The sequence below is a fragment of the Neophocaena asiaeorientalis genome, unplaced genomic scaffold (assembly GCF_003031525.2).
Source record: "Neophocaena asiaeorientalis asiaeorientalis breed wild unplaced genomic scaffold, Neophocaena_asiaeorientalis_V1.1 scaffold265, whole genome shotgun sequence".
Lineage (NCBI taxonomy): Eukaryota > Metazoa > Chordata > Mammalia > Artiodactyla > Phocoenidae > Neophocaena > Neophocaena asiaeorientalis.
The window spans coordinates 1078281-1103280 of record NW_020172172.1 but is presented as its reverse complement, the minus strand read 5'-3'; the positions used below and the strand labels follow the sequence as shown (position 1 = coordinate 1103280).

General features: G+C 42.7%; 1 protein-coding gene across 1 annotated transcript in view; it reads right to left on the bottom strand.

The window, feature by feature from the left end:
- The window catches only part of CTDSPL (CTD small phosphatase like), a 149344-nt gene that overhangs the window by 108438 nt on the left and 15906 nt on the right, over positions 1 to 25000 (bottom strand). The window contains exons 2-3 of the mRNA XM_024756353.1: positions 10155 to 10390; positions 9626 to 9748 (exon numbers count right to left, since the gene is read on the bottom strand). Coding sequence (XP_024612121.1) covers positions 9626 to 9748; positions 10155 to 10390 — 359 coding nt within the window. The remainder of the gene's footprint in view (positions 1 to 9625; positions 9749 to 10154; positions 10391 to 25000) is intronic.

Here is a 25000-nt window from a genome sequence, read left to right as displayed (position 1 = left end):
CTTACACCGATGAACAGATCGTCCAAACAGAAAATTAATAAGGAAACACAAGCTTTAAATGGCACAATAGACCAGATAGATTTAACTGATATTTATAGGACATTCCATCCAAAAACAGCAGATTACACTTTCTTCTCAAGTGCGCCCAGAACATTCTCCAGGATAGATCACATATTGGGTCGCAAATAAGTCTCAGTAAATTTAAGAAAACTGAGATCATATCAAGCATCTTTTCTGACCACAACGCTATGAGATTATCCAGTTAGAATGGGAATCATCAGAAAATCTATAAACAACAAAATGCTAGAGAGTGTGTGGAGAAAAGGGAGCCCTCGTGCACTGTTGGTGGGAATGTAAATTGATACCACCACTATGGAGAATAGTGTGGAGGTTCCTTAAAGAACTAAAAATAGAATTACCATATGACCCAGCAATCCCACTACTGGGCATATAGCCAGAGAAAACCATAATTCAAAAAGAAACATGCACCCCAATGTTTATTGCAGCCCTATTTACAATAGCCAGGACATGGAAGCAACTAAATGCCCATCAACAGATGAATGGATAAAGAAGATGGGGTACACATATACAATGGAATATACTCAGCCATAAAAAGGAACGAAATTGGGTCATTTATAGAGACGTGCATGGATCTAGAGGCTGTCATACAGAGTGAAGTAAGTCAGAAAGAGAAAAACAAATATCGTATATTAACGCATATATGTGGAACCTAGAAAAATGGTACAGATGAACCAGTTTGCAGGGCAGAAATTGAGACACAGATGTAGGGAACAAACGTATGGACACCAAGTTGGGAAAGCGGTGGGGGGGTGGGGGGGGATGAATTGGGAGGTTGGGATTGACATGTATACACTGATGTGTATAAAATTTATGACTAATAAGAACCTGCTGTATAAAAAAATTAAATTAAATTAAAAAAAATTTTTAAAAGAAAAGAGCAGATATCAATTAAGTTGAAAACATAAAGCAGTAGAGAAAAATGAATGAAACACAAAGTTGGTTCTTTCTAAAGATCAAGAAAATTGAGAAACCTCTATCAAGCCTGACCAAAAAGTAACATGGAAGACACAAATTACCAGTACTACGAATGGAACAGGGGATATGAGAAACAGCGGCTATCACTTCAGACCCTGCAAGCATCAAACAGGTAACGAGGGAATAATAGTATGGACAACTCTACACACAAATTTGACAACTTTGATGAAATGGATTAAATCTCTAAAAACAAAAATGACACAACTTACCCAGTATGAAAGAGATAATTTGAATAGCTCTGTAACTATTAAAGAAATTGCATTTGTAATTTAAAAACACCCCTCAAAAGAAATCTCCAGGCACAGATGATTTCACTGAAGAATGAACACCAGTGCTACACAATCTCTTCCAGAAAAGAGAGAATACTTCCCAATTTATTTTACAAAGCTGATACCAAACCAGATAAAGACCGTGCCAAAAAGGAAAACTATAGACCAATATCACTCATGAATACAGATGTAAAAATCCTCAAATATTAGCAACAGAAATATTGCTAATATTAGCAATATGAGCAATTAGGATTCACTAATATAGGGCTTCCCTGGTGCCGCAGTAGTTGAGAGTCCGCCTGCCGATGCAGGGGACACGGGTTCGTGCCCCGGTCCAGGAGGATCCCACATGCCGCGGAGCGGCTGGGCCCGTGAGCCATGGCTGGGCCCGTGAGCCATGGCCGCTGAGCCTGCGCGTCCGGAGCCTGTGCTCCGCGACGGGAGGGGCCACAGCAGTGAGGGGCCCGCGTACCGCAAAAAACAAACAAACAAACAAAAACAAAAAAAAGAATTCACTAATATATAAAAAGAACTACATATACAACCATGAGGTTTTTTCTAGGCATGCAAGCTGGTTTGATATGTCAAAATCCATCAGTGTAATCTATCATATTAACAGACTAAAAATGAAAACTCATATGATCATATCAACTGATGCAGAAAAAGCATATGACAAAATTCAACATCCATTTCTGAAACTCCCAGAAACACTGGGATACAGGAGAACTTCCTCAACCTGATAAAGACATACAAAAAAACAACAGCTGACAATATACTTAATGGTAAGACTGAAATGGTTTCCCATGGGGAACAGGGCAAGAATGTACTTTCTCACAACTCTTATTCATCATACTTCTCTAAGTTCTCGTCAGTGCAATAAAGCAAGAAAATAAATAAAAGGCATACAAATCAGAAATGAATATAAGTGTTCTTATGTGATGACATGTTTGTCTATGTTAAAAGCCCCAAGAAGTATACAGAGCCTCTTATAACTAATAAGTGAGATGAGCAATCACAGGATACAAGGAAAACATACAAAAATCAATTGTATTCCTATACACTAGCACTGAACACATGAACACCAAAATTAAAAATATAATAAAATAACTTAAAAAAAGAGAAACACTGAGATGCATATCTAACAAAAACATTAATAGGACCTGTATGCTGAAAATGATTTAACCCTGATGAAAGAATCAAAGAATATCTAAATAAATGAAAAGACATACCGTGGTCATGAACTGGAAGACTCAACATAGTAAAGATGTCAATTCTCCCCAAACTGACACACAGGTTTAATTCAATTCCTATCAAATCTCAGCAAGTTTTTTGTTAGTAGATATAGACAAGATTATTGTAGAATATATATAGAAAGACAAAGGAACTAGAACAGCTAAAACAATTTTGAAAAAGAACAAAATTTGGAGGAATCAGGCTACCCTATCTCAAGACTTAATATATAGCTACAGTAATCAAGACTGTGATACAGGCAGAGGGATAGACACATAAATCAGTGGAACAAAATAAAAAACTCAGAAAGAGACCTACACAAATATGATGCACTGATTTTTGACAGAGATGGAAAAGAAGCGCAAAAGCAGAAGGAAAGCCTTTCCAACAAATGTGGCTAAAGTAATTCGACAGCCAGAGACAAAAAGTGAATCTACGTCAATCACCTTATAAAAATTAAATCAGAATAGATAATGGTATTAGATGTAAAACTACAAAACTTTTAGGAAAAGCATATGAGAAAATCTTTGGGATCTAGTGCTAGATAAAGAGTTCTTAGAGTTGACCTCAAAAGCACAATCAATAGAAGGAAAAACTGATATATTGTACCTTATCAAAATTTAAAACTTTTGTTCTGCAAAAGTCTGTGTTAGGATGAAAATACAAGCTAAAGATAAGGAGAAAATATTTGCAAACCACATATCTGACAAAAGACTAGTATCTAGAATATGAAAGAATAAGAATTATTCTTAAGAATAAGAATTCTCAAAACTCAACAGTAAAAGAAAATCCAGTTAGAGCACAGACAAAAGACACGAAGGGACATCCCATCAGAGAAAATATACAGAAGGAAAAGAGCACATGAAAAGACGTTCAACATCATTAGCCATCAGGGAAATGTAAATAAAACCACAATGAGATACTACTACACGCTTATCAGAATGGCTAATATAAAAAAGTGACATCAAATGCTGGTGAGGATGTGGTTCTCCACATTGGATCATTCACACATTGTTGGTGAGACTGTAAACTGATACATTTAATCTGGAAAACAGTTTGGCAGTTTCTTTAAAAAGTAAATATGCAACTACCATATAACCCAGCAATTGCGTGCCTGGGTATTTATCCTGGAGAAACGAAGACTTATGTCTACCCAAAAACCTGTCCATTAATGTTTAAAGCAGCTTTATTTGTAGTAGCCCAAACCCAGAAACGATAAGATGTTCTTCAAAGAGTAAATGGTTAAACAAACTGTAGTATATCCATGTCATGGAAAACTACTCAGCAATAAAGAAGAAGAAAATATTGGTACAAGCAACAACCTAGCTGAAAATCCAGAGAATTATGCTGAATGAAAAAAGTCAATTCCAAAAGAGCACATATTGTTTGACTCCATTTATATATTTTATTTTTTTTTATTTTATTTATTTATTTTTGGCTGCATTGGGTTTTCATTGCTGCACGCGGGCTTTCTCTAGTTGCGTTGAGCAGGGGCTACTCTTCCTTGAGGTGCGTGGACTTCTCATTGCGGTGGCTTCTCTTGTTGCGGAGCATGGGCTCTAGGCGCACGGGCTTCAGTAGTTGTGGCCCGCAAGCTCGGTAGTTGTGGCTCGCAGGCTCTAGAGCACAGGCTCAGCAGTTGTGGCACATGGGCTTAGCTGCTCTGCAGCATGTGGTATCTTCCCGGGCCAGGGCTCGAACCTGTGTCTCCTGCATTGGCAGGCGGATTCTTAACCACTGCGCCACCAGGGTAGCCCCTATACATTTATATAAAGTGAGAAAATTTCAGAAATGAAGAACAGACTAGTGGTTGCCAATGGGCTGAGAAGGGGTGAGGACGGGAGGGAAGTAGGTGTGGTTATAAAATGGCCCCATGAGGGATCTTCCAGGTGATGGAATTTTTCTGTATCCTGACTACACCAGTGATTTTGTACTAAGGTTTTGCAAGATGCTAATATGGGCAGGAACCAGGTGGCGGGGTGGGGCGGGGGGAGGTCAGGAGATCTCTGTGTGATTTCTTTTTTTTTTCTTTCTTTTTTGCGGTACACGGGCCTCCCACTGTTGTGGCCTCTCCCGTTGCGGAGCACAGGCTCTGGACACAAAGGCTCAGCGACCATGGCTCACGGGCCCAGCTGCTCCGCGGCATGTGGGATCTTCCCGGAGCGGGGCACAAACCCATGTCCCCTCCATCAGCAGGCAGACTCCCAACCACTGCGCCACCAGGGAAGCCCTCTGTGTGATTTCTTACAACTGCATGTAAATGCACAGTTATCTCCAAATAAAAAGTTTATTATTAAAAAGCTAATCAAACTGAATCTACTTCAAATGTGTTCCAGCATCTGAAATAACTATTGCTTCCAAGAATCTTCTCCTTCCTATAATTTTGTTAGCAGCCCAAAGGTTAAAGGTTTCTGAGTTAAGCTTAAGTGTTGCAAACATTTGGGGGAAATATACCTAGCATTTTAGGCCAAAATTCTGCCAAAACAAACTTGCCTGGAGAAATCCCATCAAGCGACATGTATTAGCTTACAGAAATTTCTTTTCTTTTTTTTTAGTTAAAAAAGTTCTTCCAGGGGCTTCCCTGGTGGCACAGTGGTTGAGAGTCTGCCTGCCGATGCAGGGGACACGGGTTCGTGCCCCAGTTTGGGAAGATCCCACATTCCACGGAGCGGCTCGACCCGTGAGCCATGGCTGCTGTAAAATTTTGTAAAGCACAAGTACATTTTCATTAATATTTAAACAAAAAGGCAAAGTTCCCTCACTTCCCATCCCAGTCTTTTCCCCAGGGAAGTACTGTCTGTTTGAAGTATTTCCTTCAGATTTTTTTCAGATTTTTTGTGCATTTCTAGACATATGTACAGTTTTATGTGTGTGTCTGATTTTTTTTTTAAATAGAGACAGGATCACAATGTTTATACTGTTCTTCAAATTGATTTTTCCCCCTGCTTCAAAATGTCTTGGAAATTTGCACAGCGGTATGTTTAGATCTATGTTTACTCATTCTTTTCAAGTACCTTGCAGTATTCTATGGAATTGATGTACCACAGTCTAATCTTTTGACACTTAGGATGTTTCCAATTTTTGCTATTGCAAGCAATGTAGCCATTGGTGAAAATCCTTGTGCTGTTTCTTGGACCACATATGAGGCTATTTCTCTAGGAGAGAAATCCAGAAGTAGACTGGGGCTTTGCAGGTGTGGCCAAAATTGTTGATTGGCTGAACCAACACCTGTTCCCACCTATTGCCAATCATCTTCTCCTCTCCCACCTCCAAAACAAAGGCTCGACTGACTACATGACCAGTTCTGGCCAATTACACATCAGCAAAAGTTTGCTGGGCCGTCCCTAGGAGTGTTGCTGCTTTCCGAGTAAAAAGGGCTGGACATGACTGGCACTGTCCCTTTTTCCTGCCCTGAAGGTGGCTGTGGTGTTTGGAGGGGTGGCAGCCATGTTACAACATGTAGGAAAGTCAAGGGAATCACAGTGAGGTCAGCCCTGATACTAATGAGTTGCTGAACCAAAGCCAGCCGGCAGTTACCTCCAGACTGCTTGCTATGTGACAAGAATAAACTCCTATCAGGTTAGGTCTGGTTTTCTGTTACTTGCAGCCAAATGTGTTCCTAAATGAGTCAGTACTAAATTACTCTCTAAAAAGTCTGTATTCTATTCTCTCACAAAAGACTACAAAAGTATTCCTTTCCCAAAACTTTCGTTTACTTTGAATGTTGTCAGTCTTTTAAATATTTAACCTAGCTGATGCATGAAAAAATTTCACAGGAAGTAAAGTGTCATTTCATACACTTACTGGACATTCAAATTTCCTTTTCTATGATTTTTCTTGTTGATATCTCTTGACCACTTTTCTACTGCATTGTTTGACTTTTTCATATTGATTTGTAAGAATAAATTTCCAGATAGCAAAGCAGGCCGAGCTAAACTCAGGGAAAACTGTCTCTGCATCTTTATACCATCAGTCAAGTCAAACATGATTACAAAAAAAATCTTTGGTGACAGGCCACACCTCTGACAGGGAGAGTCATCTCTCTGTCACCACAAGGCAAAGTGTCAAAAAGTAATTCAACTCGTGCAAACTGCCCCCACGCCCGCCCAAGCCCATGCTTGGGCCCATTACTACTTTCTCTGCAAACCTAAACCTAAAGAAAGGTTTATGGGATCGTGACACACTGGTGAACCAGGCAGAGTCTTTAACATACCTCATCTCATTTAACCCCCAAATCAAACCCAAAAGGCAGTCATTATTATTCCTATTTTAAGAACAAATGATAACAGTAAACTTTTAAAACCAAGCATTTCTTTCCTATCACAAAAACTTACAACATTCCAGGCCCCATAATAAAAACCAAGAGGATTAAGTATTTACCTAAAACTCAAATGATATAAAATACATTGTGCCTGTTTTGTCTCCAATAAATTGGTTTTTTTATTACAGTCCTGAGATCTTAAGCTATATCTCATCTACTGTGTACACCAAATGGAAGGCACCTTATAAATACCATATTTTATTAAAAATTAAAATTGGCAATTAAAAAGAAATAAAAATAAAATACATTGTGCCTATCTAAATATATCAACATGCTTAAGCAAGAAACATTGCTAAACCTGTTTAGTGGTTTATGAATCTGAGGAAGCTATTCCAAAGCTTGGTTCTAAAGTTTATTGCCACACTATAGTTAACCAAAACTATTTCCAGCTTTTAAAGTGAGAAACTAAATTGAGTAGGATTTTAATGCTTCAACAAGAAGCATCTACTAGCTAGCCACCCCATCCCAGAGCAGCAAGTGAGGAATTCCTCTAATCAGTTACCAAAACCAACCTGACACTAGAAAACAAACAACAGTTAAAGATAATAAAAGATTGTCATGGAGGGCAATGTAAACAAGTTGAATAGAACAAGCACCATCCTTGAGTATTTGTACATGGTTTGGATTTTGGATAACTGACTCCACTTTAGAAGCCTAGCAGCTAGACGAAAAGAGAAAGCTGGGTAAGTGCCTGCTCCTGGAACCAGGTGGGGAGCAGCAGGAAGGCTGAAGCCTTGACAAATATTTCCTTGCTTTCCACCACCCCTCTCCTCTCAAGAGCTGTGGATTCTCTCTGGCAAAGCATCATACAAAGCACTCAATCCACAGCGGGAGACAAGCAGAGGCATCAAATCTCCTTGATGCCTCCAACCAAAACGTCCCTGAGGGGACATGCCCAGCCCAGAGCCAGCAGGCCAGGGCCCCAAGAACTAACAGCCCCAGCGGCAGGAAGGCCAGACCAACCAAGGTGCTGCCCACTTGGGCTCCAGAGAGACATGAAGATTCATCTGGAGCACCCTTTTGCAGAGTTTTTTATAGCCCATTTGTAAGGCACAGGAAAATGCCTGGGGGAGTCTGATTTCTAATTTTACGTAAAAGAAAACAAGTCCACAGACACACAGTGTTTATGGTCTATGAAAGTGCAAATGGGTTGACAAATCCCCAATCTCAGGGTGCCTCTGGTGGTTTCTTGCATTTTCCTGGTGGGCTTGCTCAGCCGTTCCTGCTTGGGGAGAGGCAATGGGGTGTTCTCCCCACCCCCACGCCACTGCTCCGTAGGGCTGCACACCTCACCCGACTGGCACAAGAGTAATAACACATGGAAAGAAATCTGACTCTGTCAAAGTCAAAGGCCAGGCCTGGAGAGGGGAGGGGCGTGTCCTGGTGGGCTGCTCCTGACCTGGGTCCAGGTATTTGCCCGGCGCATAACAGGAAGCTTTAGTCACCAGAACAAAACGAGCCAGATTCCTTGGCCCTTCAAAACTGTCCAAGCCTCAGGCCAGCTCACTAAAGTGACAGTAAGCAGGGCACATGAGAGAGGGGGACAACAGGTCTCCAAGAGGGGCAGGGACACAAAGGAAAAGAGCAAAAAAGATAACAGAAGTGGGTGACGGGGCCAAAATGTGCTGAAATCAGACCAGGTGCTGCAGCACAGTGCCGGCTCTCCGGGAAGGGATACACCTGGCCCCCAAGGGCTCCTCCAGTGCCCATTAGAGCTGGGCCCTAAAAGGACCCAGGGAGGACCAGGCCTTGCAGATGCGCCCCGCAGGCTGGTGTCACTGAAACGGCAGAGTCAAGGAGGGCGGATGGCTCAGCAATGCTCCCCTCGACCCCCTACCTCACTTGTGCAACCAACTAAACGCACGGCACACAGCCTCATTGTCGGGTGCGCGCGCTGCACACACAGGCTCGTGGGCAGGCACAGCACACACAGCCTTCTTAGGTGTGAGTGCACACAGACAGACACCCTCCAGTTGACGGACACAACATATTCAACTTGCCAGTTGGGTGCTGCGGGCACACAATCATCTGCACGCACAAACTCTGTCAGGAGTGAACACATACAAACTCTCCGACTCAGGCTCTTTCGGGCATGCACACACAACATTCCACAACCTCCCGGTCAGGTACACAGAAACCTCTACATAAGGTACACACCCGCACTCACAACCTGTCAGGAAAACCCGAGCGCACCACCTGCTAGGTGCACACACACATAAACCGACTCACACACACACTCCCAACGTGTCGGGTGCACGACGCTCACAACTTCCCCGTTAAGTGCACACACACCCTTCCAACGTCTGTCTCCTGCACACACAGGGCACACACACTTCCAACCTGCCAGGAACACACACGCGCGCTCACAACTTCTCCGTCGGCGTGAGCGCACACACAAACTCCCGGCCGGCAGGGTCGGCCCCACATTGCCACCCCCCGGGAGAGGCGCACGCCCCCTCCCGCGCCCCGGGCTGCGCGGGCACACTCCCCTCCCGCCGGCACCCGCACGCCGTCCCGAGGAGGGATCGCATGGATGCGAGAGTGAGGAGGACCCTGGGAGGGGTGTTTACCGGGAGGAGGCAGGAAGAATAGGAGGCAGATGTGAGGGAAGGGGAGGAGGGTCCCGAGAGGGTGTCTTGGGGGAGGTGCTGAGTGAGGGGCATCCCGGCGCGGGAAGCGAGGGGTCAGGGACTTGGGCGCGGAGGGCAGCGGTTTGCGGAGGTAGAGGCTGCTAAGAGAGGTCCCTTACACCGAGGCGGCCCTCGGAGGGGTCCGGGGCGCTGGTGCGAGGAAGAACCTCTGAGTGCGAGGAAGGTTCGGAGGGACCCGAGGGTGCGCCGGTCAACGGAGGGGCCCCAGAGTGTGGGGAGTCCTGAAGGGTCCGGACATGCGGGACCCAAGAGTGACCAGGGGTTGGGTGGAGGGAGGAGTCGTCTGCGGACGGAGCTAGAGGCTCCAGGCGGGGGATGCTTGCAGAACTGGTTTCAGCATTGGACCCTAGAGCCCGCGTGCTGGACGGTGGGTCCTCGAGGACCAACCTCATGGCACGTGGGGGTGTAGGCGTCGAGCGGGGCCTGGGCAGTGGGCATTTACGGGTGCTGTTGCAGTAAGGGGCACGGTCGGGGTGGCGGGTCGAAGGGTGAGGAGAGGAAGGGGCCTGTGGCGGCCCGAGCTGAGCAATGACTGTGCTTCTGAAGAGCAGCCAGCCACTGTCAGGTCTGGAGCGAGGGCGAGGGCGAGGGCGAGAGCGCAAGCAAGACGGGAAAGTGCCTCCTCACCCTTGGTGGGTCTGGGCCCTTTCGCGCCCGCGCCTTCGTTTTCCAACTTGGAAGCCGCACTGGCAGCCCGGTAAACCAGGGGGCCGGGCAGTGCCGCAGGGGGGCGGATCTGGGGGCGGAAGGGGAGCGCTCGCGCGCGCTCTCCACCAATCAAGAGGATCTGGGCGGGCCTGCGGAGCGTGACGTAGGTGGGCAAGGCTGAGTGGGCGGACTGCTGCTTGGAGCGCCCTGCCTCCCTGCGCCCGGTTGCGCGCGCACTTCAGGCGTTATAGGCACGTCCATCCCTGTCGTGGCTGAAAGGACGCCAGGCCTTTAGGACTTTTCTCACTCCCTAACCCCTGGAACCCGGAGCTGGTTGCCGCGAGGTCACGTGCTCACCGGGAGAAGCAAGGAGACTCTCCAAAGTTTTCAAGTACACTTCCGGAAGCGCCTCTGGCGAAGGGCAGCCAGCAGACCTAATAGTGTCTGCACGGGGTGGAGCCCAGTGAGGGTTCTGGTCTGGGAGACAGTCCTGGGACAGGGCTCCTGTGGCAGGTGGGAAAACATTTCAGGGGAGCTGCTCTAAAAGGTAGTTAGGCAAGCTGTAGGGGTTTTGCCCCCAAATCCAGGACCTCAAGTGACATCCTGGCTTTGAGCTTGTGCGTGAGTCCTGGTGCCTGCTGCCTTGGAGTGCGCTCATGTGTGAGTAGCTGCTCTTCTGTTGGCTCCTTTGGGACCATAGTGATTTCCTGGGGCAGCTGAGCCAAGAAGGTTGAAGCGAAGTGCCCTTTTGGTTAGGAAGGTGTAAGTAGCCCAGGCTCCAGCGTAACCCTCCCAAGTGCAGAGCAGATTAGGGCCCCATGGCACCCAGGACTTCCCTTGTCCCCACTTCTAATGCTCTTTGCATTTGTTCAGAGGCTATGGCTGGCCCAGGGGCTGGCAAATTAAAATGTTCTCTGAATTCAGAAAAGGGAACCCTCCTACACTGTTGGCGGGAATGTAAAATGGTATAGCCACTATGGAGAAGAGTATGGGGGTTCCTCAAAAAAACTAGAGTTGCCATATGATCCGGCAATCCCACCCCTGGGCATATATCCGGACAAAACTATAATTTGAAAAGATACATGCCCGCAGTCTGTGGCATGACATGTTTCACAGGCAGGTCTGGTGACATCTTGGCACACACAGGAACAAGCTCATTCGTACACAGGCTCAAATTCATGCCAGGACACAGGGTGCACCCGTGATAAGGTTGTCTCTGCCCAGGCTGGTTTGTCCCACCTTGGCACTGCCCTCCCTTGCCCTCTGGCCTTCCATGGCCCAGAAGGGATCATCCCTCATGCACATGAACACAAGTGAGAGCAAGGGAGCGTCTGCAGGCAATTTCTATTTTTTGCACAGACTTCCCCAGAGACCTGGGGAGAGAGAGGGCTGGGCTGTCTCCTTTGGAACTGGAGGAGTGGAGAATACAGGGAGGAAAAAATAAGATCTCAATAAATCAGCCCGTCTCCTGACTCCACTCTCCCTCTCTCCCCTTTCTTCCTTCCCCCAAGCCTCCCCCCCTTAGTTCCCTACCCCCTGCACGCTCGGGCACATCTGCCTCACCTTGTCCTCCTGCACCTCTGCCCCCGAAGCACCGCTGAAGCTTCACCCCAGGGAACCACCACCACCGACTACCCAGTCTTGTGCTCCACACCTGAGTGCTGGGCTGGGGTAGGTGGAGAAAGGGGGCTGCGTGTGGGGACCGGGTGAGGAGGCCCTGCCTCTGCTGAAAGAGGCCATGGGCAAGTGCTCCCTCTCTCTGGGCCTCCCCTTTGCAGGCAGGAACACGCAGATGACGGTCTGTTGCCAGAAGGCTCTGAAATGAGTACAAACCAGAAGGGGGCACCTGTCCCGGTCTAAGCTTGGAGCTGGGACCGAGGAAGTGAAATTTCTGGACATTTTTGGATGATTAAAATTATTTTTAGGGCTTCCCTGGTGGCGCAGTGGCTGAGCGTCCGCCTGCTGATGCAGGGAACACGGGTTCGTGCCCCGGTCCGGGAAGATCCCACACGCCGCGGAGCGGCTGCGCCCGTGAGCCATGGCCGCTGAGCCTGCGCGTCCAGAGCCTGTGCTCCGCAACGCGAGAGGCCACAGCAGTGAGAGGCCCGCGTACCGCAAAAAAAAAAAAAATTATTTTTAAAATAGTAAAAGTAAAATATTTTCGAGAAATGAAGACGATACTAGCCACCCACATGGATTTGTCCAGACCTTGAGTGTTCACAAAGCTCTTTAACATTTTCTGTCTCTGCGAGTCCCACAATGAAGGCAGGTAGGTGTCCCCCCATCCTGCTTGCTTACTGTATGCCAAGCTGTGGCTGGGTACCATGTGCCTCCAAGGGTGAGAGGCTCCCTTGGCTGCAAGGAATGGAGACTCTCTTAGGGAAGGATTAGCATGGGGGTCTCAGAGCAGGGCTCTCTGCCCCATCCAAGACCGCATAGGAGCCCAGCTCAGACCCTGGAGAAACCCACCACCTGAAGGCCTCAGGAATGATGAGGTCCTACTACTGACCTCAGGAAACTGGATCATTCAGGACCAGGGCCACTCTAGCCCAGCACTCCTGTTATTCCAGAATAAGTCATGTATCACGAATGAGACTCTCTTAGGGTCTAACCACTTGTCTCCTGTTAGCAACTCACTCATTTCCCCTTTTCTTTTTCTTTCTTTCTTTATTTTTTGTGGCCATGCTGCGCGGCTTGCTGAATCTCAGTTCCCCTACCAGGGACTGAACCAGGGCCACGGCAGTGAAAGCGACAAATCCTAACCACTAGACCACTAGGGAACTCCTGATTCATTTTCATAAGTCCCAGTTTAAATTCTGGAGAGAGAATTTGTTCGGCTTAGTTCATTACCATTGTTCAGGTTACTATAGTTGTATAAAAATTACTCTAAAACTTAGTGACTTAAAAAAAATATTTCTATGCATACGACTTACAATTTGGGCAGGACTTGACACGTGTAGCTCATCTCTGCTTTACATGGTGTCACCTGGGCTGCTTGAAGGCTGGGGACCAGAATCATCTGAAGGCTCACTTTCTCACATTGCAATTGATGCCAGCTGTAAGGCTGAGCCCTTTGGGCTCTTGGCTGCAAAACCTACAAATGGTTGTATTAGCCATGCCTTTTATTTACTATACTCTGATGTTTTGACATCTTAGGGCCTTGCTGACTCTAGAGCGACTGCCCATCCCAGGGCTACATCATTCCTAGAGAAAGCAAATAACTGGCTTATAAACATGTCTTTCATATGCAAACCGATCAACCCAGAGCCCATTCCTCCACCCACCTCCTTTTTGGAGCTATTACACTCCAGGCCACTATTGCCCTAATCACCTTAGGATCAGGTACCAGACAACTAGAGATAGTCCCCACATCCTAGAGCCCACCGAAATTATTCTAACTAGCCAATCCTAAACCACTAACCCCGTCTCACCTGTTCCTTTCCATAGAAACCACAGTAAAGTCTCTTGCTACAGTTTCCCTTTCTCCCTCTGCCTCCTGACCCACCCTCGTGCTTCCCCGCATGCCATCCCCCTTCCCGTGGCATGGGGCAGCCCCTTCTCTTGGAAATTCTGAGTATAACAAACTGTCTTTTCAATCGCAATCGTCTTTTGGCCTTTCCAAGGCCCGATCATCAGGGAGCCTGCTCTGAGTTCAGTATTCCTGGGCTGTGTTCCCCTTGGCCTTTGGACCTACTAATCAGGAAAGCACAGTTGCAGAGTGAGAAGGGAGAGGTGGCAGGAATGTCCCCTGGATCAGTCTGCAAACTGCTTTAACGCATCCTGGCTCTGGCAGATTGGGCTGCACCCTCAGATGAAAGCATCCCATATGCTGCATGGGGCCCCTGAAGGAGGCCCTGCTACGCAGAAAAGCTAGATGTGCCAAAAACATTTCCCTCTCATATTGAAACACATTTTCTTCTTTCTTAACTTAATTCAACTTTAAAGTCTCTTTTCCCCCTTTACTGATATAAACTTATTTTCCTCAACAGTGGGGTTCTGAAAGATGCGTAGATACCCCCCTAGTGCTGTGTATGACTGAGACCAGGAAAACCAGGCGACAAGGTTGCTTGCACCTCTCCAAAGGCAGCTGTTGAAATGCAGGACTTCTGCGGGGGAAGACTGTCTGGACCACAACCGCTCTTCCTCATCTCTGAGGATTGGGGCTGCGTCCAGATTGAAACTCCTTTATTAGCAAATTGATTATTTATATAAGGGCTGTCTCGGCAGCTTCCTTGTTGGTGCTAAGCTGGTTTAAAAGTTCCAGATGCAGCAAAGCACTCTCCAGCCCTGGCAATGGTTGTTATCAGCAAGACCTCACTCAAATCAACTCAAGAAAATAGCTTTAAACTGGAGACTGCAAACTAGCAGCCCAGGGGTGGCACCCAGCCTACAGGTCCGTGCTGGTGGCAAACATGGTTTGTTATTGTTGTTTTGTTTTTGCCTGTACAGCACAGACTCTCACAAATTTTTGTTTATAAGCATAGACTTACAGAAACTTTGCAAGAATAAAGAATTCCCATATACCCTTCAACTAGATTCCCAAATGTTAACTTTTTATCCCCCCTTATTATTATCGTTTGGACCATTTGAGAGTAAGTTGCAGACTTACTCCCAAACAGTTCAGTAAATATTTCCTGAAAAACAAGAATAGTCTCTTTTATAATCACATACAGTTATCCAATCAGGAAATTAACATTGTTACACAATTATTATCTAATCTGCAGACCTTATTCACGTTTCGCCAATTGACCCATTCTGCCCTTTACAGCAAAAAAGAAAATACATTTTTTCTGGTCCAGGATCCAATTTAGGATTATGTTGTCAGGTTTCTTTTCTTTCCTTTAATCTGGAACAGTTCTTTGGTCTTTCTTTGTCTTTCACGACCTTGCCAGTTTTGAAAAGTACAGGCCAGTTATTTTATAGGATATCCCTTAACAAGGGTTTGCCTATTGTTTCTTCAAGAGTAGATTCAGGTTATGCATTTTTGGCAGGAATGCTCCAGAAGTGATGTTGTATCCTTACCAGGACATCATATGAAGAGGCATGTCATGTTGCTTCACTGTGGCATGATTGGTAACTTTTTTTTTTCTTAAGAGGTGGGGAGATGCCTCCTCATTCTTTTTTTTTTTTTTTTTTTTTTTTTTTTTTATGGCTGTGTTGGGTCTTCGTTTCTGTGCGAGGGCTTTCTCTAGTTGTGGCAAGCGGGGGCCACTCTTCATCGCGGTGCACGGGCCTCTCACTATTGCGGCCTCTCTTGTTGCAGAGCACAGGCTCCAGACGCGCAGGCTCAGTAATTGTGGCTCATGGGCCCAGTTGCTCCGTGGCATGTGGGATCTTCCCAGACCAGGGCTCGAACCCGTGTCCCCTGCGTTGGCAGGCAGATTCTCAACCACTGCGCCACCAGGGAAGCCCCGATTGGCAACATTTTTGGTAACAGTTACTTTGATCACTTGCTTAAGGCAACAGCTCTAAGGTTTGTACACTATAAATTTTGTCCCATTTTATTTTCCCATTTCTAATTAAAGAGCTTTATGTGGGGAGGTGCTTTGAGACCATTCAAATATCCTTACTCTCATCAAACGTTTAGCCTCTATCTTTAGCATCTGTTGATGATTCTTGCCTGAATTTGGTTACTGCTATCAGGCTTTTCCCCATTTCATCAGTGGGAATCCATTCAAGTTGGTTTTTGTGTGCATTTGACATCTCCACATTACTCTCTGAGCTCTTCCTCACTTTCTGGTCCAACAAGATGTTCCAGGCTCATCTTGTCCTTTCCCTGCACTAGTACTGGAGTCAGTCATCTGTCCAAGGAGGCTTGATTCTTTTTAGTGGAGAATGGTATTTAGAGACCAAGATCTGGGGGCTAGATGTGTGTTCGTTGCTACTGGGGTGTTATTGATTCTAGGCTTACTCAGTGGACACAGCTATATAAATTTATCTATCTATCTATCATCTACATCTATATGAATTTCTCGATCTATGTCTGTATCAAGCGGTCTATCTCTTTACCAGTCATCTATCCATATTCAATCTGCTAAAACCATGAGTTCCTATCTAACACCACAGATTTCATTCCAGCCTCCCCTCTTCCCATATTTGTAACTCCCATTTATGGCAGGGAGAAACTTGACTCCTGTAATCCACCATATAGCTGTGTGCTCAATCTTAGCATACCCAGAGAGTAGCTGCAGAATTGCTAACCCAGTCCACAGCAAAAATCCATCCCACTAAGTAGAGTTCAGTATTTGTTTACAGTTCTTTGTCTTTTTTTTTAATGTGTTTTATTTTACTTTATTTAAAGATCTTTTTGATGTGGACCATTTTTAAAGTCCTTATTGAATGTGTTATAATACTGCTTCTGTTTCATGTTTTGGTTTTCTGGCTGCAAGGCATGTGGGATCTTAGCTCCCTGGCCAGGGATAGAAACCACACCCCCTGCATTGCAAGGTGAAGTCTTAACCACTGGACCGCTGGGGATGTCCCAGTTATCTTTGTCTTTTGTCAAAATAGTTCATTCACACGTTACTTGGGTTTGTTCTTCCACACTCAAGTTAGGGTCATTCTTTTCTGTTTATTCTCTGTTAGGTTTTTTCCCCATTTGTGTAGATTTTTTTTTTGGTAAGTGAAACATTAATATGGTCCCCAAAGTCAGAACTATACAGCAAGGTATACTCAGAGAAGTGCCACTGCCCCATGCTTTGTACCTCACCACTGACCCCATATCCTCTCTACTCTGTTTCTACCCTAGAGCTTTAGCTGTTTACTCTCATTAGTTTCTGGTGTATCCTTCCTGGGTTTTGTTTTCTTGTTCTGTACAAAGAGCAGATACATGTATATATGACTATTTCTCATGTCCTACATAAAAGGTAGCCTATAATACTCACTTGTACCTTTTCTTTTCACTTAACAATATAGCCCGCAAATCACTCCATTTCAGTTCATAGAGATCTTTCTCATTTTTTAAAAAACCACACTGCATAGGAGTATTTTAAGGGTAAATTCTTGGATACTTTTGACCCAGATTCTTGGGTCAAAAGGTAAACACATGTGTAGTTTTGTTAGGAATTGCCAATCTCTTCGAAGAAAGATTATATCAAGTTGTATTTCCACCAGCAACGGATGAGAATGCCTCTTTCCCCTCAGCTACAACAATAAAATGTGTTTTCATGTTTTAAATTTTTGCCAATCTTCTAGGAGAAAAATGGTATCTCAGCATAGTTTAAATTTGTATTTCTCTTATCATGTGAGTTGAACATATTTTCATTTATGTATAAATTGTCTATTCATGTCGCTCGCTCATTTTTCTATTTTTTAAATCTGACATCCCTGATGTTTTAGAGCTCTTTCTATATAAGGATATTGGCCCTTTATTTGCGACATAGATTGTCAATATTTTCTCCCGTTTTGTCATTTGACTTTGCTTATGGTGTTTTCTTTTTGCCAAGAGGAAATTTTTATGTGGTTAAATTTATCCATCTGTTCTTATGACTACTGAATTTTGAGTCATAGTTAGAAAGCCTTTCCCTACACCCAGGTTATTAAAGGATCCATCTAAGTTTTTCTTCTAGTACTTGTATGGTTTCATCTTTTACAGTTAGATTTCTAATCCATTTGGAGTTTATTCTCTTGTAGGGTGTGAGATAAGAATCTAGTTTTTTCTTTGTCCCATGTCAACCCTGTTCTCCCAGCACCATTTACTAAAAAGTTAATCTTTGCCCTAGTGATTTGAAATGCTACCTTTATTGTATATTAATTTCCCATATGTACCGAAGTTGATTTCTGGGCTTTCTATTCTGTTCTGTTGGACTGTCTGTCTATTCATGCACCAATACCACATTGTTTCAATTATAGAGGCTTTAGAATATGTTTTAATGTCTCATAAGGCCAGTCCCTGACTCTCATAATAGCTTTTTTCCCCTCAGTATTTTCCTAGATATTCTTGCATGATTTTTTCCATATAAACTTTAGTATCAACTTATCTAGCGCCATTGAAAAATAACCTGTCCTCAAAATGTTCCTAAAAGTTTGAATAGTTTCCAACATTTAAAATGGGGAGGTATCACATGAAAATATGGATTTCTGGGGTTTTTTTTTGAAAATTGGGGATCTATCAACAAGGACCTTTTCTTCCCACATGATCCAATAGTGTAGAGCAGACCAGTAGCTGCAGCCTTTACACAGGCATTGTGGTCTCCAGGACTACATGGTGCCCACTATGCCCTCTGATGTCTCACCCCTGAGCTTCACACATTTAAGCTCCCTGTGTGGCATCTGAGTTGGTGACTCAGGCTTTAAATGATCAGGAAAGTTATATATCATGCCCACACTTAGTCATCTATTTCTCTGTCTCACAATAAAATATTATGAAAGCGGTATGTCTGTTTTATTCACTGCTGTGTCTCCAGGGCCTAAGAAGAGGGCTTAGGGCATAGTTGGCACGTGGTAATTATTTGTTTAATGAATAAGTGTTTATATATAGGAAACAAGAAATGATTAAAAATGTGTTCTCTCTTCAAAACACCATTGAAAACACATCAAGTGGAACCATTATGGGTGGGAGTACGTTGGGACAGTGCTTACAGAGAGCAATCTGGCAATATCTGTCAAAGTTACAAAGGGATAGATTGGTTTTCGCTGTGGTTCTACTTCTAAATATTTATCCTAAAGTATATTTGCACACAGGCAAAATGACGATTTTCAAGGTTATTTACTGCAGTAATAATAAAAGGTTGGAAAGAAATTACATTTGTTTTAGAAAGGGACTGATTATATAAATTATGGTTTACCCATACATTAGAACAATGGAATAACAAATATACAGTAATAAAAAAGAATAAGAATGCTTTCTGTGAACTGAGAGAGAAAAACACAAAGCGCAGGGCAGTGTATATAGCAGGCTACCTTTTATGTATAAAAGGAAAAAAAAAACAAAGATCCATATTCATATTTGTTTGTAAGCATATGAAGAAAATCTGGATGGACTTGTAAGGAACAAATAGCAGTGGTTAGTTGAAGGGTGGAGGAAATGTGGTGAGGACACTGGGTAGATGGGGACAAGGTGGGAGGGGAATTCTCTCTCTCATCTCTCTCTCTCTCTCTCTCTCTCTCTCTCTCTCTCCCCTGACCCTGAGGAGTAGGTTTTAAATCAAATATTTCCAGGGACTTCCCTGGTAGCACAGTGGGTAAGACTCCACGCTCCCAGTGCAGGGGGCCCTGGTTCGATCCCTGGTCAGGGAACTAGATCCCACATGCATGCTGCAACTAAGAGTTCGCATGACACAAATAAGGAGCCCACGTGCCGCAACTAAGGAGCCCGCCTGCCACAACTAAGACCTGGCGCAACCAAATAAATAAAAAAATACATAAAATTAAAGAAATCAAATACTTATATATGCACACATAATGTATACATATATACCAACACACATGTATAAAAACAACTATTAGACTAAAAGGACAGCAGAGGAAGCCATTAGACCCTGGAGACCACAGCTATCCAGCTAGGACTCTGTCTGGACAACCATGTGATGGAGATTCTAGATCACTCACTGGTATTTCATCTGTTCTTGCTAGAAGATGATATATTGTGCATGTTAATTCCATTTGACAGAAAAGGCAATGAAATATGTTTCCCCTCTTACTATCTTGCATTCAGATAATCCCAGAGTGCACTTTACAAATTGACAGTCAATAAACCACTTCACGCAGTGAAGAAATAGAGCACATTTCAAGATGGAATGGTGATATCCATGCCACAGTCCCCCTCCCCTGCCAATGCTTCACAATAAAAAAGTGAAATATTTCAGCTAGTGAAATTGGGAATTTAGCAAAGAAAGAATTTATCAACTATAGTTCTAGAATGATAGAAAGCAAGATCTTCTAAAATATTAAAATGCAAAGTCAGGAAATCTTCAGAGAATATAGGTTTTGGTACATGGCATATGATCAACGTGAAATGAATTAAAAAAAGAAAATGTATTGAGTGCTGTTACTCAAATAAATTAAATGGATGAATCTGTATTTGTCATAGAGTTTATCAAAATATTTTAAACTGGGGAGCCCAGAGAATAATTAGAACTAACGCTGTGGCAAACAATATTTTGGATGGATGCATATCTCGATAATGTTTCTCTTGCCCTTTTTTTTTTTTTTTGGTTTATAGATTTTTTTGTTGTTGTTGTTTCTTTGGAATAATTAGCTTCCTTTAAAAAAATTTCTCAAATGGCAAGCTATTCTGTTTTACACTTTTGCAGATGTCTGGTAACAAATTTTAACATTTTTGGTAGGCAAAATACTGGTGTTTTAATTCAGCATGCCATAGCTCAAGGTCATATATTCAAAGTAGAAGAATACTAATTTAAAAAAAACCTTAGCGTAAACCACCTGAGAGTAAAGATACTTAGGTACAATGAAAAGTGTTTTCAACTCATGGGCTCAGAGCATACACTGAAGCATTCATACACACATACATAGACACAGACATGGAAAAGGATCTATATTAAACACCACAAGAAGAATATAAACATTTTTAGAATCAAAGCTCGTCTCTGTTGTCTTTATAAGATGTGTTTAAAATTAAGATTGTTTTCTGGTAATTGCAATGACATTGTAGAGAAAATGTTGCCAATAGATATCCATTGATTTAGTGGCATTTCACCCATGGTTACAAGGAGATTAAGAGTGACTCGCCTTGACAGTGATATAGTTTTGGAGGGGAGTGGGGAAAATAGGTTACAAAACAGTCCACAGATAACAGCCCCATCTCAGTAAGGATCATGTTCTATGTTTCACTGTAATTCTCAATTTCTCAATAGTTCTGCAACTCGAAACTAATGCCAAATTCAAAAATTGCTTTTATAAGTTTATGGTTGAAGTATTTTCGTTGTTTGTTTGTTTGTTTATTGGCCGTGCCTTGTGGCTTGTATAAGCACAGAGTCCTAACCACTGGACAACCAGGGAATGCCCTTGTTCTTTTAAAAAATGCTTGCTTGCTTTCCTTTCCTCATTACTCCCGCTAATTGCATCACTTAATTTCTTGATTATTGTTGCCCCTCAGCCCTATTCCACTGACGTTTTAGAAAGTTAAATGTTCTGTTCCCATAAATACCAAAAATATCCGCATACCTTCTGAGCAGTTGTTAGAAAGGCTGCCCTGACGTATCCTGACCACCAGGGGGCAGCCGGGAGCTAGATTCTTTGCTTTCCTCCCAATTCATTCAGAAGTAGGTTCCAAAATTCGATTGTGTAACTGTATCATGGGGATTAGAAATTTCTTAAATGTCCACTAAGACTGGAATGAATAAATAAAATGCACTAATATTATATCATGGACTACATAACATATCATGGACTACAACATGATTGTTTTAAAAGGGAATGAACTAATTTTATACAGATATTTCTTGACTTACGATGGGGTTAAGTCTGGATAAATCCACTGTAAGTTGAAAATATCTTAAGTAGAAAATGCATTTAATACACTTAACCTACCAAACATCACAACTTAGCCTAATCTATCTTATATGTGCTTATAACACTTATATCAGCCTACAGTTGCTATGTGACTCCCTCTGGCTTGTAGAGTTTCTGCTGAGAAATCAGCTGTTAACCTTATGTTAACCTTATGGGAGTTCCCTTGTATGTTACTTGTCATTTTTCCCTTGCTGTTTTCAGTAATTTTTCTTTAATTTTTGCCAATTTGATTAATATGTGTCTTGGCATGTTTCTCCTTGGGTTTATCCTGTATGGGACTCTGCGCTTCCTGGACTTGGGTGGCTATTTCCTTTCCCATGTTAGGGAAGTTTTCGACTATAATCTCTTCAAATATTTTCTCAGGTCCTTTCTCTCTCTCTTCTCCTTCTGGGACCCCTATAATGCGAATGTTGTTGCATTTAATGTTGTCCCAGAGGTCTCTTAGGCTGTCTTCATTTCTTTTCATTCTTTTTTCTTTATTCTGTTCCACAGCAGTGAATTCTACCATTCTGTCTTCCAGGTCACTTATCCGTTCTTCTGCCTCAGTTATTCTGCCATTGATTCCTTCTAGTGTATTTTTCATTTCAGTTATTGTATTGTTCACCTCTGTTTGTTTGTTGTTTAATTCTTCTAGGTCTTTGTTAAACATTTCTTGCATCTTCTCGATCTTTGACTCCACTCTTTTTCCGAGGTCCTGGATCATCTTCACTATCATTATTCTGAATTCTTTTTCTGGAAGACTGCCTATCTCCGTTTCATTTAGTTGTTTTTCTGGGATTTTATCTTGTTCCTTCATCTGGTACATAGCCCTCTGCCTTTTCATCTTGTCTTTCTGTGAATGTGGTTTTTGTTCCACTGGCTGCAGGATTGTCTGCCCTCTGGTGGATGAGGCTATCTAAGAGGCTTGTGGAAGTTTCCTTATGGGAGGGACTGGTGGTGGGTAGAGCTCATGAAAACCATTCTGAAAGTGAAAACAGAATGGTTGCCTGGGTACAGGATGGTTGTAAGTGTATTGGTTGTTTACTCTTGTGATTGCATGCCTGACTGGGGGCTGCAGCTGCCCAGCATCTCAAGACCACATTTACTGCATATTGCTAGCCCAGGAAAAGATAAAAATTCAAAATTCGAAGTATGGTTTCTACAGAATGTGTATTGCTTCTGCACCTTCATAAGTCAAACCATCATAAATCAGGGACTGTATGTGTCACCAATGGGGCAAGATGTTTGCTCTGACTACCCAAGAGTGCTTCATGAAAAGGTCTTAAAAACAAAATGTTTAGCAAAATCAGCAAGTAAAAATGATGCATATGACATGACAGCATTTTTGTAAATTAAAAACCTATAAAACATATAAATCTTGTTCATAGATTCATATCTATAAGTCTCTGAAAATGTAAAAAAAGGACTGAAAAGATGCACTCTGAGTTCATAGTGGTGGTTTCCTGGAAAGGAGAAATGGAGGAGAATAGGGCTAGGGACTGGGGACAAAGGGGCTTCAACTTCATCAAGATGTTCTGTTTTTATATTTGAAATAGCTGACATGCTGGAGCAGTTGGACTTTCATAGGCTAATAATGAACCTTGATTCAAACAATAAGATACCACTACATACCTATTAAAAAGATGAAAATCCAAAATGCTGACAACATCAAATGTTGACAAGGATGTGGAGCAACAGGAACTCTCATTCACTGCTGGTGGGAATACAAAAGGGCACAGCCACTTAGGAAGACAGTTTAGCAGTTTCTTACAAAACTAAACCTACTCTTACCATTTGATCCAGCAATTTCACCCCTTGGTATTTACTGAAATGAGTTGAAAACTTTTTTTTACACAAAAACCCGTACACAGATATTTCAGCAGCTTTATTCATATTTGCTAAAAGTTGGAACTAACCAAGATGTCTTTCAGGAGGTGAATGCATATATAAGCTGTGGTATATCTATACAATGGAAAATTATTCAGTGCTAAAAAGAAATGAGCTATCAAGCCATGAAAAGACGTGGGAAAAACTTGTGTTAATTTAGTAAGTGAAATAAGCCAATTTGAAAAGGCTATGTGCTGTATGATTTCAACTATATAACATTCTGGAAAATGCAACACTAGGGGGAAAATAAAAAGATAGGTCATTGCCAGGGGTTAGAGGGGGAGAAAGGATGAATAGGCAGAACACTGAGGATTTTTAGGACAATGAAACTATTCTGTATTTTATTATAATGACGGATACATATAATTATACCTCTGTGAAAACTCATTGAATTCACAAGATCAAGAGTGAACCCTAATGTAAATTATGAACTTTGGTTGATAATGATGTATCGGTCTAGATTCATTGATTGTAGTAAATGTACAACTGTGCTCCAGGGTGTTGAAAGTGGGGGAGGCTGAGTGTGTTTGGGGGCAGGGAGGATATGGGAATTTACTGGACTTTCTGCTCAGCTTTGCTGTGAACCTGAAACACTCTAAAAATAGTCTATTTAAAAAGCCAAAAAACAAAAAAATGCAAAAACCCCACACTTTATACAAAATTAACTTAAATGGGTCATAGATTTAAATATAAAATACAAAACTGGAAAACTTTTAGAAAAAAAAATAAGAGAAAATCTTCACAATCTCAGGTTAGATGACGTGTTCTTTCACACCAAAAACATGATCCATAAAAAAATTGATAAATAGATAAGTGAAAAACAAGTTACAGACTGGGAGAAAATATTTCCTAACTACGTAGCTAACAAAGGACTAGTATCTAGAATATAAAAAGAGCTCTCAAAACTCTGCAGTAAAATATCAAACAGTCGGTTAGAAAATGGGCAAAAGACTTGGAAAGACATTTCACCAAAGAGGATATGCTGACACAAATAAGCACATGAAAAGATGTTTGGCATTGTTAGCCACTAGGGAAATGCAAATTAAACCCACAATGAGATATTATACCTATTAGACAGCTCAAAAATAAATTGTGATGATACCAAATACTGGTGAGAATGTAGAGAAACTACATCTTTCATACATTGCTGGTGGAAAATAATTTGGCAGTTTAGTTTTAAAACTAAATATACACTTACCTTACAACTCAGTAACCTCACTTTTAGGCATTTATCACAGAGAGATGAAAACTTATGTGCCACAAAACCCTGAAATACAATTGTCATAATACATCATTATTTGTAGCAGCCAAAAACCGGAAACAACCCAAATGCCCTTCAGCAGTTGAATGGTCAAACTGGGGTACATCCATATCATGGAATACTATAGAAATAAAAAGGAACAAATGATTGATACCTGTAACGACTTGGATGGATCTCAAGGGAATTATACTGAGTGAAAAAGCCAATCTCAAAGGTGTTATATATA